At 31.1% G+C, this 14,532-nt stretch overlaps 1 protein-coding gene across 2 annotated transcripts; it reads left to right on the top strand.

Annotated features, from left to right (window-relative positions):
- Positions 1-11,844: 11,844 nt before the first annotated feature.
- LOC128166886 (uncharacterized) lies at positions 11,845-13,436 on the top strand. 2 transcript variants are annotated; one of them, XM_052832318.1, is made up of 3 exons: positions 11,845-11,892; positions 12,127-12,235; positions 12,700-13,436. In XM_052832318.1, exons 2-3 carry the CDS (start codon positions 12,153-12,155, stop codon positions 13,349-13,351), a joined length of 735 nt encoding a protein of 244 aa, XP_052688278.1. In that variant the 5' UTR covers positions 11,845-11,892; positions 12,127-12,152; the 3' UTR covers positions 13,352-13,436. The 2 variants fall into 2 exon arrangements, with proteins under 2 accessions (XP_052688278.1, XP_052688279.1); XM_052832319.1 differs by having other exon boundaries at positions 11,851-11,891; positions 12,019-12,235.
- The last annotated feature ends 1,096 nt before the right edge of the window (positions 13,437-14,532 follow it).

The following is a 14,532-nucleotide window of genomic DNA, read 5'->3' as shown; positions in this document are numbered from 1 at the left end:
AAACGTCATCACGCATTTTGAATATATCTATATATGTTCGATTAAATAAAACTAACATAAACCATTTTGATAAGCACTTTTGAAAAATAATCCTTAAATCATACATTTTCGATCGCAAAAAGAGTTTTTCTAGCAAAGTTTTTGGCACTATATTTTTAGCCGCGGAAGCGCACAAAATAACACGTTTAATTTATAGTTGTTTCATCTGTTATTCATATTACTGACAAAGAGCGGATATGTAATGGCTTTAAAGCTATGATACAAAAATATTTCATACAATTAAACATTTAAATATATATATATCTATACATAAATGCTTAATTTTGCATATCATCGGTTCTATTAAACACCAGGACATGCAGACAAAATATCATACCATGCTAACGCGCGGTATACAATTTGTTTGCAAGGCCTGGTGTATTATAGGACCAACGATATTTCAATGCTTAAAGGGGCCTGGTCACGATTTTCGTCAAATTCTATTTTTCTATTTTTATTATTTACAATGCTTTATAAATGCATTTATAATTATCAAATGAAATTCTAGAGTCAGTCTTTAAGTTTTTAGCAAGATACAGAGCTCACAAATCTGTGTCATATAAACAAGGCTCGTGCCCTGTTTTTGTTTACAAAGGTTCAATTTACCAATTAAACACCTTTTTCAAGCTGATTTTTCTATCTTCTTATTCATTTTAAGCATAGATAAACAGTTCCTAACGTTTAACACATTCATTTTAGGTTTAAATTTGAAAGAAGATAGGGGGATAAGATAGCGCCAATGCCCATTCGGTTCAGTCGTGAAATACATTTTGAATTTATTTTTTCCCAATTAAATCCATTCCAATTTATTATAATACAAGTTTGCAATAGCACAATTTCTAACTATATTCAGTTTTTTTTTTTAATATTAACAAACGATTAGAAAAAAATATATTGTCTTAAATTTAGGCGGTATCGAACCCTAACATAAAAACCCTAGATATATATAAGGTTAGTTTATGTCAGGTGCTCTAACCACTGAGCCACTTCAGACACAGTAAAGTACGCTGTGTACATATTATTGTTACTTTATCCACGAATTTACGGACTTGTATTATTTTTTCAATACGTTCAAGTGTTGGGACACAAAATAATATTTTTAATGTATAATGGGTCATCTCTCCACTTTTTTGTTGACTGAAATCGGTTCGTTTTCCATTAGACCATATTGAGTTTATGAGAAAAATATGGAGCACAGACCCACTCCATGAAAGAAAATGCCTTGAAGTTCTAATAAATGACACTTTTTGTAGGTTTTGATACGTATACGCCTGTTTAAGTCAACATATTCCAAGTATTGAAAATATTTATAGGCTACAAATCAATGATATGTTAAATATATATTGTTTTAAATGGGTTTTTTTTTCAAAATATCAGATTTATTGATACTTTAATTTTTCAGTAGCTTGTCCAACCATGTATGGGCATTTTACACGCCTAATCCACCCATGTTCTTTTACTTCAACATTCAAAATGTAAACAAAAGCTTTGTTTACATGTCAAAGAATTGTAAGCTCTGTAACTCGCTTATAACTCAACAAATGACACTCAATTTTGTTTGCCTATTAAGAATGCCTCACTGAAGCATTGTAATTATTCAAATCGGAAAAATAATTTTGACCAAAATCGTGACCATGATCCTTTAAGCAATTTTAATTATTCACAGGGGTCCTATATGATTCCAATGTAGCAAGGAAGAATCTGAACAACACAGATACAGAGAACGACATTGTATATATATAGCATAAGTAAAAGAGGATGGTATTGTTTTAATCTCATACATCCTAAATTATTATTTCAATTCTTTTGTAGTTCATGAAATATATCTAGAACTATATGGTAAAGTAGAATTTCTTCTACAGTACGACTCTGGGTTCATTAAGTAAATGTGACTTCATTTCAGTTAAGAACCTGGCGGAGAAGTGTCTCTGTGTGATTGTCGTTACTAAATCCAGGGAGACCGCCCGGGTTCTTCAGGGACAGGATGTGTCCCCACAGCCTTTGATACTGCTAGCAAATCGACATATTTTTATCTCCTCCAAGTTTGCCATTTGATTGCTGGCTTCGAAATCAAGGAATTGTTCCCATACTGTCGAGGGAAAACTGGAACCAAAGCCTTCTCTTTTGTGATGATTATTTTGGTACCTCATTGTTCCGTACCAAGTCTGCTCAGCGAAAGATTAATTTTTCCAGATCAACATTCTGACAAACCTTCATGATATAAAAAAATAAACCTGTGATCAAGTGTTTGAAACTGAACGAATTTAATTAATTTTTTTGTTCATTTACTTCTAGGTTTCCACTGTATACAGGATCTTGTACACCGACCAAGTTCAGTGGGCGTGGCGACCAGTTCCATCTTGATGAACACTGAGGGTAGTATTAAGAATGCTAAAATTTTTATTATTTATCAATGATCAGGAGCGGTGACCACCACGAAAATGTCTATCTAGCTCTGGAACCCCACCTCATGGTGGAGACCATCAAAGATAACGCAGATAATACACCTAGATTTGATGAAATAATGTGCACTTTTCTATAGAATAACGACAACAATACTGTTTACCAAGAGAAGTAATTATACATTGCAAATATTGATCAGAATCAATAATTTCTAAATGACATGTAGAGTCATCGAATCACTTACTTGTATTCCTATACAAACCTACGAAAGCCGAATAGGGCCACATAAAAAAATATTTTTATCTCGTAATTACGAGAAAAGATCTCGTTATTACGAGTTAATTATCTCGTTATTACGAGAAAAGATCTCGTTATTACGAGTTAGTTATCTCGTTATTACGAGAAAAGATCTCGTAATTACGAGAAAAGATCTCGTTATTACGAGATAATTTTCTCGTTATTACGAGAAAAGATCTCGTTATTACGAGATAATTTTTTCGTTATTACGAGTTAATTTTCTTGTTATTACGAGAAAAGATCTCGTTATTACGAGAAAAGATCTATATAAAATGGTGCGTTTCTGAAAAAGAATTCGACTGGATCACACTTTAAGTCTATCTTTTTTTGATCAATATTTAAAAATAACAACGATCATTATTCATTAATTTCTACATATCAAAATGATTGGATTTGACATTTTATCTGGTATTAATAAAGGAAAGACCGTTATGTAATTTTTCTATTCAACTTATATATATTATAATCCCACTCCGAAGTAAAAACCAGGTAGTCCTATAGTCGTAAAAACACGGTTTTATTAGTTACAGATAACTTTAATGACTATATAGTTTCAGTCATGGATATGGATACACAGGATTTACCCGAATTTGTGTTTTATATGTTCATACACAACCTACATGTATATTGAAAATAATTGATTTTATATAAACATTTTGGAGTCTGAAAAAAATAACACGTATCCTTCTTAATTATTGACATATAGTTCAATGAATTTTTTAATCAATTTGCTTTGCTAATTCTTCTGAAATCTCTTTAAAACTGCTTGGTCTGATTTTATATCAAATTATGCGTTTTAAACGATGATCATGCTAAGTAAGTGTATATTAATAGACATTGCAGTAGTTCATATACTTTATATAAAAAGAAAGGAATAATGAAACGCGCCATTTCAAAAATAGATCTTTTCTCGTAATTACGAGATAATTAACTCGTAATAACGAGATCTTTTCTCGTAATAACGAGATCTTTTCTCGTAATTACGAGATCTTTTCTCGTAATTACGAGAAAATTAACTCATAATTACGAGATCTTTTCTCGTAATTACGAGATAATTAACTCGTATTTACTCGTAATAACGAGATAATTAACGCATAATTACGAGATCTTTTCTCGTAATTACGAAACGAGATCTTTTCTCGTAATTACGAGATAAAAATATTTTTTTAAGTGGCCCTATTCGTCTTTCGTACAAACCCAATACGACTTCATAACGAGCTTTATAAACCAGTACAAATACAAAGGCTAATGAAAGTACGGTATTTATTCAATTGTATGAAAGCAAATCGAGCATACAGCAAGTCATACAGACGGAAAATGAATAGACAGCTGTGAATTAGTGATAAATAATGAATGTAAATTCTCAGCATTGAGTATACATATGTTAGCTTTAATATTTAAATATTCGGCTTTCTACGAAAGACGAATAGGGCCACTTAAAAAAATATTTTTATCTCGTAATTACGAGAAAAGATCTCGTTATTACGAGTTAATTATCTCGTTATTACGAGAAAAGATCTCGTAATTACGAGAAAAGATCTTGTTATTACGAGTTAATTAATTTATCTCGTTATTACGAGAAAAGATCTCGTAATTACGAGAAAAGATCTCGTTATTACGAGTTAGTTATCTCGTTATTACGAGTTAATTATCTCGTTATTACGAGAAAAGATCTCGTAATTACGAGAAAAGATCTCGTTATTATGAGTTAATTATCTCGTAATTACGAGTTAATTATCTCGTAATTACGAGAAAAGATCTCGTAATTACGAGAAAAGATCTCGTTATTACGAGAAAAGATCTCGTTATTACGAGTTAATTATCTCGTAATTACGAGAAAAGATCTAGTTTTGAAATGGCGCGTTTCATTATTCTATTCTTTTTATATAAAGTGTATGAACTACTGCAATGTCTATTAATATACACTTACTTAGCATGATCATCGTTTAAAACGCATAATTTGATATAAAATCAGACCAAGCAGTTTTAAAGAGATTTCAGAAGAATTAGCAAAGCAAATTGATTAAAAAATTCATTGAACTGTATGTCAATAATTAAGAAGGATACGTGTTATTTTTTTCAGACTCCAAAATGTTTATATAAAATCAATTATTTTCAATATACATGTAGGTTGTGTATGAACATATAAAACACAAATTCGGGTAAATCCTGTGTATCCATATCCATGGCTGAAACTATATAGTCATTAAAGTTATATGTAACTAATAAAACTGTGTTTTTACGACTATATGACTACCTGGTATTTACTTCGGAGTGGGATTATAATATATATAAGTTGAATAGAAAATTACATAAAGTTCTTTCCTTTTATTTATACCAGATAAAATGTCGAAACCAATCATTTTGATATGTAGAAATTAATGAATAATGATCGTTGTTATTTTTAAATATTGATCAAAATTGAATCAACGTTTCTGGAATGAAAAAGATAGACTTAAAGTGTGATCCAGTCGAATTCTTTTTCAGAAACGCACCATTTTATATAGACTTTTCTCGTAATAACGAGATCTTTTCTCGTAATAACGAGAAAATTATCTCGTAATAACGAGAAAATTATCTCGTAATAACGAGAAAATTATCTCGTAATTACGAGATCTTTTCTCGTAATAACGAGATAACTAACTCGTAATAACGAGATCTTTTCTCGTAATAACGAGATAATTAACTCGTAATAACGAGATCTTTTCTCGTAATTACGAGATAAATATATTTTTTTATGTGGCCCTATTCGGCTTTCGTAGGAAACAGATCTTTGTCACAAATATTTCAATCCTTGAAGTACCGTATTTGACGATAGTTCTCAGTCCAGTATTTTCAATAGACAAATTTCCTCCATTAATGTCCACAAAATCATTAAAAATTAAATATTAAGGTATGATATTCTATTCTAACTTGTAGCAGATATCTTATGACTTTAGGGTAGTTTCATTTGTTTTGTACATTGCATAGCGACACTTCAAACGGCCGAAACCAAGAAACGCGATGCGATTCAAAATACAATCAAATGACCATATCTCATTGAAGATTACACCTCATCCAAGCTAGACATCTTATCTTGTATGAAATGTCCATCCAAACTTAAATTATCATCATTATTTATTTTTTGCATCAGGTATTAAGGTGACTATATTTTCAAGTACCAAGAACACTACATGTACAAAAGTTTTGCAGTTATTTCATTGTTAAAAGAAATAAATTAATGTTTATGACCAATTTGATGTTTGAAATTAAATTCAAGAACATAGATGTCAATTATTAAGTAAATGGGCTTTTATGCAACTTATATTGCAACATAAAATAAATGTAAATATCAATTGCGAGTAGATATGTTTTATTTATATCATTACCAATTCCCTTCTGAGGAACTATGATATAGACTATAGCAATTAAGCAATTATCTCACCTGGTCAAATTCCCATTTCGCACACATTTTTTCGATACGCAATTTTCAAATGTGTGCAAAACGGGAACAAACGGTTAGAAATGTATTCCAAATAGATACAGGGGATATTGATTTTTATAGTTTTATTCTTGTATAAATAAATTCATACAGCTACATTGTTGTAAAAGAAATTCCTCATAGTCACATGTATATCGGTACAAAGAAAGCAAAGAATTTCAGTAAATTGGTGATATTCAATCCAGGAGGCCATACAAGGCCCATATCATATAGAGAGGAGGGGTACGAGCTGATGGAGTTTGCTCTCCTTTGGGATTACTCCCAGTTTGAGTATTTGATAAATAATGATTGCAGATCTTTGGAAATAACACAGGTATCATTTAACAAGATCAGCTTGTCGTTAATAATCCCAGAAAAGGCGCCTTTCAAAAATGCTTTCAATAATCAGTAAGTATTTCAAAAATTAAACCATGCATAAAAGTCAGTCAAACATTAAAGGCACTAAGAAGAGCATGAACAAGCAAATAATAAATTAATTATACCAGCATGTATAGTATCTCACCTGGGCTATGTTTCGATATCATTTCTATTCATTGAGGTGTACATGTGCGTTTCATTTTTCCAAATCTAGAGGAAAGTTTTTCATAAAACTGTCATCATTGATAATGGCTCGATTTTTACCTTAAAAATGTTTGGTATAATGGTCTGGTTTTCCCCAGCACGGAAGTAGAATGGTTGAAATAATCTTAACATGTTTGATATTTATCAGAGCTTTATTTCATGTTGTGTCAGCTTGCTAAAGATTATAGAGGCGGGAATCATTGGTCCAATGACCAAGACAAATAAAAACTGTTCTCTCATTAAACATTACATATCCATACCTATTAATAAGATAAGTTTTTACTAGAGAATATAACGCTGAAAAACATTTATAATTTAAAAAAAAATTATAATATTGTAAGTCATTTAGACTTTTACCGTGTTATGAAATCTACTCGTTGCTTTAGAACACGTTTGTACTTGAGCATTGATTGCTTCTCACCTCTGAAGGTAGACTAATGTCTAAAGATTTATGATTATTGGCTGTGTTAATCTCTCATCACAAATGTCGAACTTTTGACCTGGCCATTAATTAATTTGTTCATAATCGAGATAGAGAGGAATGAATTGGACATGAATAGTAGGTGTTCTTAGACAGACCTATCTGACAAATCAGTGCATGATACATATTATTCAAGATACACTGTAAAATCTCAAATTAAAATTGTTTTTCCGCTTCCGCTTGTTATAGCAGTTATGTAAATACAAATAAAGTTGTTTATTTTTTAAACTTTGTTTTACTGTTATCAATCACCTGTAATGTATTGACGTTTTCATTTGCTCTCGTGGTGATCGAGCATGAGAACCTATCAATTCAAATAGTGTAAAACAAAAGACATTACACTTTAATCTGTACATTTAACAATTTAATCTGTAAAATTTACACTTTAATCTGTAAATTTTACATTTTAATCTGTCAAATTTACACTTTTAAAAAGTGTAAAATTCACACTTTAATCTGTAAAATTCACAATTTAATCTGTATAATTTACACTTTAACTTGTAAATTTTACAGATTAAAGTGAAAAATTTATAGATTAAAGTGTGAATTTTACAGATTAAAGTGGAAAATAAAAAAATGTGAAGTGCATATGTGGCACTAATACGCTTCCGTATATCAGTATTTGGAAAGGATAGTATCCGGAAAACAAAGTAAAATCAAAATACATTCTAAAGTGTCGCCGGATCAAATATTTAGGTACTAGGTCAGCAAAACATTTAAAAATGGCCAACTACGCAAACAATGAATATTTCACAAATGCAAATTGTGCTTTTAAAGCGAAACAACAAACTTACAAATGTCGAATTTATTTAGTCCTGGATATGCCGAAATATTTGGCTTAGTTTAAAAATGGAAAATTAACATTAAGAATAGAGATGGGTAGATATCATGTGAACCTGTTGAGGCCTTTTGCTCTGAAAATAGTGTAGCAAATGAATTTTATTTTATTCTATTTTATTTTATTTCATTACAATTACATTTGTATAATGATTATCGAAGAAACCTTATTATAACAATGGATTTGATAAAATTCTCAGATGCACTAAATGAACTTATTTCCAATTATCCTCCTCAGGATGCAAAATACTATTTGGCACCGTTAAATATTTTTGATGTATTTTCTGATATAAAAAAAATTTAATATCAATAATTCGATTTATTGATATCAAAATATAATTCTTTGGTGTCAGAAATTCGAGTTTGTGACATCAAAAAATGATTTTCTGACATCACAAAATCAATTTTTTTTTATATCAAAAATTATATAAAAGTTATTCATTGATATCAAAATATCAAATTCTTGATATCAGAGTATGATTTTCTGATATAAAAAAATCATATGTATTTCCTGATATCTGAAAATCGAATTTTGATATAAAAAATAAGACTCAAATTACATAATATCAACTTAATGAATGCTCCCTGTGATGCAATCTGTAACTAGTCTCGTCAGAAATTTTTCAAACCTATGGATGCATATATAAAGAATAATAAAGTGTTTGATTTCTTTGTTATGTTCTTATTCACAAGTTCAAACGAACATAAATTATTTATAAATTAAAAACTCAAACACATATATAGGAACTGCTTCGCCTGCGTCTGTGCAACAGTCTAAATTTTAATTCAAAAATTTTTACAACAAGTATTTAATCTTCTGGTTCATAATCAACATTCTACAATATAAAAAATAAAACATTAGATACATGTACACAGCAAACGTAAAGGGAGGGGAGGGGGGGGGGGGCTGTTGCACGTAAATCAGCGAAACCTCGAATGACTTTAATTCCCTAGTACCTGGACACAGGTAAACTACCTGTTCCGCACGAGTACACTTAACCCCGTATACTCGTCAATAAACCAATCGAAATCGTTATACTATAAATAACACCGGAAACAATAACAACACGTGTTTCCCTTACCATTTATAAATATATACATTTGCTGTGGATTTTGAGGGGACCCTGAAAAGTTATTGCGTCGCATAAAAAACCGGCAATATAAGGCGTGCAGTCAGTGCTTTTGATAGATGATACCAGAATTATCAAGATGATTTATTATTAAAATTCTTAAATTTAATAAATTTTTAAATATTTTTTTTTCTAGAATGCAAATTGGGCTTTGTAGATCGATTTACTTTTGGGTCAAGGGAGTATTCACTAAATATGTGAAATTTATTCGCCATCTTATTTGAGTTTTTGAAATCAAAAAATATAATTTTTGATACCAAGAAATCGGCTAGAATTTTTGATATCAAAAAACCGAATTTCTAATATCTGAAGATAATATATAAAGGATATATTTTTGATATCAAAAACCCGATTTTGGAAATCAGAAAATGGATGTTATTTTTGGTATCAGATTTCTAGTATATCAGAATTCTTTCTGATTAAAAAATATTATCTTTATGCATCTTTTAATTTTTGAATAGAAAATAAATATAATTGGATCATATGTGTATGATACCCGGGTTATGTATTTTTCTGCAATACTATAGCTATACTTTCATACCCACATGAAGCACCAAACAAAGCATTTTATTGTTAAAATAAGGCTAGATCGCCAAAAAGTGATACGCACTATGTTTCTAAAATAAAAAAACCGTGTACAAGTATATATTACACGAGTTTTTTTAACGACAGAATATCTGATTTTGGATCGAAGATGCACAATTGCCTGTTAAGGTAGCTCGCGGGTTTACATGCTTGTGAGAAAACCTACCTTGAAAATTTGTCCGCGTGATCCATAGGTTTCAGAGTTTTATTTCTAAAATTTATTTGAGATTCGTCTGCGCGGTAATAATGTTACCATGTTTTAAATACAGTGTCATTAGTAAAATCAAGCAACGCCATTTCAATGAAATATATAGTAAAATGCACATCTTAGTCGAGAAACGCATTACAAAAATATGCTCCAAACTTTTAAACGATTCAGACGAAATTAATTATACTCAACACAATAACAGAGGAGATAATTTTAAATCAATTCATAACAAATAATCAGTATGTGTTCTCGGCCAATTTTTGGCAAAACAACTTTTAAGATTTAAAAGATTTCTCAAAACCTTATATTTTCATTACGACGTTAGCCCGACGTCATTATTTCCTTACGTCTGCGAACCCAAAAATTGAAATGCATTTATTGACGAGACAAGCTGATTAACATATTTTAGAACATGTAAATACTAATTATACATTATTGTAAATGTTATGAAATGCACAAATGCAATAAATGTAAGGCTGTAAAGATACAGAAAATTGCTATTTTTGTTTTTATGAAACTCTGAGTCAATCAATGCGAAAAATTTCCAGGCAACTACTGACATAAAAGTTTGTAATCGTATACAATAATACAAAAGAATTTTAAAAATTTGATAGGTAGTTAAAATTACGGAAGTTATAATTGTAAAAAAAAAATAGTGAAGTTAATGCATACGGTTCAATTAATTTACTAGTCTATTTTAAAACATGATTTTAAATGGAAGAGTTCCAACGCACACTCATACTTTATAGAACAAAATGTGACAATGTATGTGACATCTTTAAATTTTCAGCACTTGATCATAATAAATGTTTGTATAAACAGTAATAAACTGCATTTAAGCTTTTTGAAATATTTCCTTTTATACTTCTAAATATCTAATTTGTCATTTTAAAAAAAATGTTGCCTATGAGTTTACTATGACGGTCAACTCTTTACGTCGAATCCTACTGTGACGTCAGCAAACCCGCGAGCTACGTTAAACAGCTTCCATGAAACTTTGTAATTCTATAGGCAAATAATGTGTTGGGTGTGTAACACTGAATTATTTTTATTAATATAAGTTCAAGCCAAAAAAAAAGATCCTTAAAAAAAGGCTCATGGAGATCGCCAACCTAAGAAACAAGCTCCATTTTCGGAGTCGCGTACACAATATCTGGATAAGTAATAGAATAGATCCTATATAAGAAGATTTTTATTTTTCCCAGATATTCTTATCTTAAACATTCAATCCCTATTGTAACAGGAAGATTTAATTGTCATATCACATATTGAGCATTGCCGTGTTTGCACATTTATATTTAAACTTAAAATAAACTTTGAACCCCTTGTGTTCAAATATTGTCCATGCGGGGGTCATGATTTGAACAAACTTAATCTACACTTCCTGAGGATGCTTCCACAATTGTAAGTTTCAGCTTTTCTGGCAAAATGGTTTTTGAAAGGATGATTTTGGAAACATACCATGGAATGTAATAATTCTTTATTATCTCCCCTTATTAGAGGATGTGACCCCCCTTCATTTTACAGGCACATAGCATCGTTTTTGAAAAGGGCATACTCATCCAAAAAATCTTGACAGGCATAAAAAAAAAGGAAAAAAAAAAGAAAAAAAAAAAGATAAAGGAAATATTCCATGGGAAGAGGGGGGGGGCAAAGCGTACTGTATTGTATATATAACTTCCATTTCCAATTCTATTGTTAATTTTCTACCTATCACTTAATTGTTTGCACGCTCACCAAATACAATAAACAAAAAACAAACAACAACTCCCAAAACCCTCATCTTATAATTTCTACTTTTACCCTTTGCTTCTGTGGAAAACTAGTTCATGGTCCTTCCACAAGACCAGTTTATTTGTCCTTTCGCAGGTAAAATAACGATAATCTCCTATTTCTAATTGTTTGGCGAACTTATATTTGTTTAAAATGTAATTGTAATAATAACTGTTTATAAGTCATGAATTTTTTGATAACGATATGAACTTTTGTTGTACAGAGTTATGTAAAAAAGGACATTCTTGTGCTTGTTGTGGGCATGTTGAGAGGAAACTCGAACTGTAGAGGAAATTCGGCACAGATGGTGGGTTAAATAACTAATAAAATAAAAATTAACAGAAGAAAACTAGAGAAATGAGTGAAGTAAAAGTGCGAAAAACTTCTCCAAAAGCTGACACAACGATGAACGAGGAGTATTTGAAAATTAAAAACCAAACGTAAGTCTTCTTCCACTCAGTTACTGGAACTATAATAAACTACTTCCAAGTATAGACTTTATATGATTATAATATAAAACATTATATCGTCAGCTATAGTACATATACAAATAAAATTATACTAATTTGCAAAGGTCCGATATATGCATAATGTAGATTTATGTAAAACTGTCTATTGAGGTAGTTAATCTTATTACTAATTAAGTGCAAAAAACATCTTATTATTCATTACTTTATGATATACTCTAGTCTATCTTCTATAGTTGGGAAAATTGATACATGTGTATCAGCATGGATAGCTCAGTGGGAGAGCTACTTGCTAGAAATTCTGGTTTCTAGGTTTGATTTCATGTCTAGTTATTTATTTTCAATATGTATTTCCTTATTCCAGATATGGGCATCAATGTCACTTTTCTTATCATATCAAGGATTTGGTAGACTGTAGTGTATTTTATATTTTACAGCACAACGCTGCGGCATGGACCCTTTATAGCAGGAGTTTGCTCGGCGATAGGCTTCACAGCGTCATCAATCACCTGGTACAGATTTACTGCCTGTCGTTTCCACAGTCTTACCATGGCCATTTTTGTTGTACCAAATGCGGGCCTTTTATATTATTTCACAGATTATGAACAAAAACATGCAGTGACTCTACCAACTACATCAGGGAAATTGAGTGAAAATCAGGCCATTTTGTTAAGCACCAAGATTCAGTTGATGTATGGGTCTGTCATTCCTGTTATTACTGCTTCTTATCCTTTCATTGGTTCTAACTGGGCAAAGGGGAGAAAATTGGGACTGACTTTCTCAAAGCATATTGGAATTCAAATGAAGAATTTTTTCCTGGGATTCAGCCTCAGGAAGAGTAAAAGATATTACCGACTTCTGTTGATTAACGTTATTCTGCAGTGTGGGGTTGGAGCACTCCTAGGATACAACCAAGTGGTCGAAAGAAATTTGGTGAAGAATCGAGTTTTTAAAGATAATGGAATTTTACCAGAATATGAAGATTTGTTCTTACAGGAAACAAGATATCCTACCTTAAAAAGAGTATACACGTCTGTTGTTGATGGACTTACATTAATGCTAAGAGGTTTTTTCCCTCCTGTCAAATAAAGAAATGTTGAAAAAAAATCAAGTATTTCTTATAGTTCTGTAGTTATGTAGTTCTGTATATTAAAGTGAACATAATAAAATTGACAGTGCTAATCATAAATTTGAAATGTGTGTGTGTGTGCGTGTGGGGGGGGGGTAGATATATAAGACCCCCCCCCCCCCCAAAAAAAAAGAAGAAAAAAAGAATAACTTTTTCCAAGGGTATTGCTTGGGGGGAACATTTTTACAGTACCAAAACTAATTTCACAGCATGTTGAGTGTTTTGTTTGATAAAGGTGTAAATCTACCAGAACCTTTTATTTGTATATTTATCCATTGCACCTATAAAAGCGTTTCTTGGCTCCAGTGGTTGTGGGTTTAAAAATTTTGATGTACAATCATGTATAAGGAGTTTTTATATTACTGGCTAATTGGTTATTGATGCAACACCCCACACAAATTTTCTGTATTTTGGAATGAGGTATACTTCATTTTAAAGAACAAATCTTCATCCATGCAAGCTTAATGCCAAGTTTACCCATAATTTGGCCAAGTGGTTTGGAGCAAATGCTGCAATATCAGAGTAGATTATTATTATTCAATTCAGTTAGGATGAGCAAGAACCCTCTAAAAACAAACCCCAAACAAATGAATAAATTTTTATGACACAACATTGAAGTTTCCGATCACATTTTGTCTGTTGTCCATCTGTAAACTTTTCACATTTTCAACATCTTCTCAAGAACCACTGGGCCAATTTCAACCAAACTTAGCACAAAGCATCCTTAGGCTAAGTGGATTCAAAGTTGTGAAAATTAAGGAGTATACCCTTTTACAAGGGGGATAATTAGGAATTATTGAAAATTTTCAATTTTTTTTCTAAAATCTTCTTCTCAAGAACCATAAGGCAAGAAAAGCTGAAACTTGTCTGGAAGCATCCTCAGGTAGTGTAGATTCAAAATTGTGAAAATCATGACCCCTTGGGGTAGGATGGGGCCGGTCGAATTTATACATGGGAATATATAGAGTAAATCTTTAAAAATCTTCTTCTCAGAAACCATTAGGCCAGGAAAGCTGAAACTTAGGTGGAAGCATCCTCAGGTAGTGTAGATTCAAATTTGTGAAAAGCATGACCCCTGGGGGTAGGTAGGGGCCATGATAGGGGTCGAATTTATGCATAAGAATATATAGTAAGAGTAAAG

The sequence above is a fragment of the Crassostrea angulata genome, chromosome 10 (assembly GCF_025612915.1).
Source record: "Crassostrea angulata isolate pt1a10 chromosome 10, ASM2561291v2, whole genome shotgun sequence".
NCBI lineage: Eukaryota > Metazoa > Mollusca > Bivalvia > Ostreida > Ostreidae > Magallana > Magallana angulata.
Note: the sequence above shows the minus strand (reverse complement) of the source record. Positions and strands in the feature narration are given on the sequence as shown.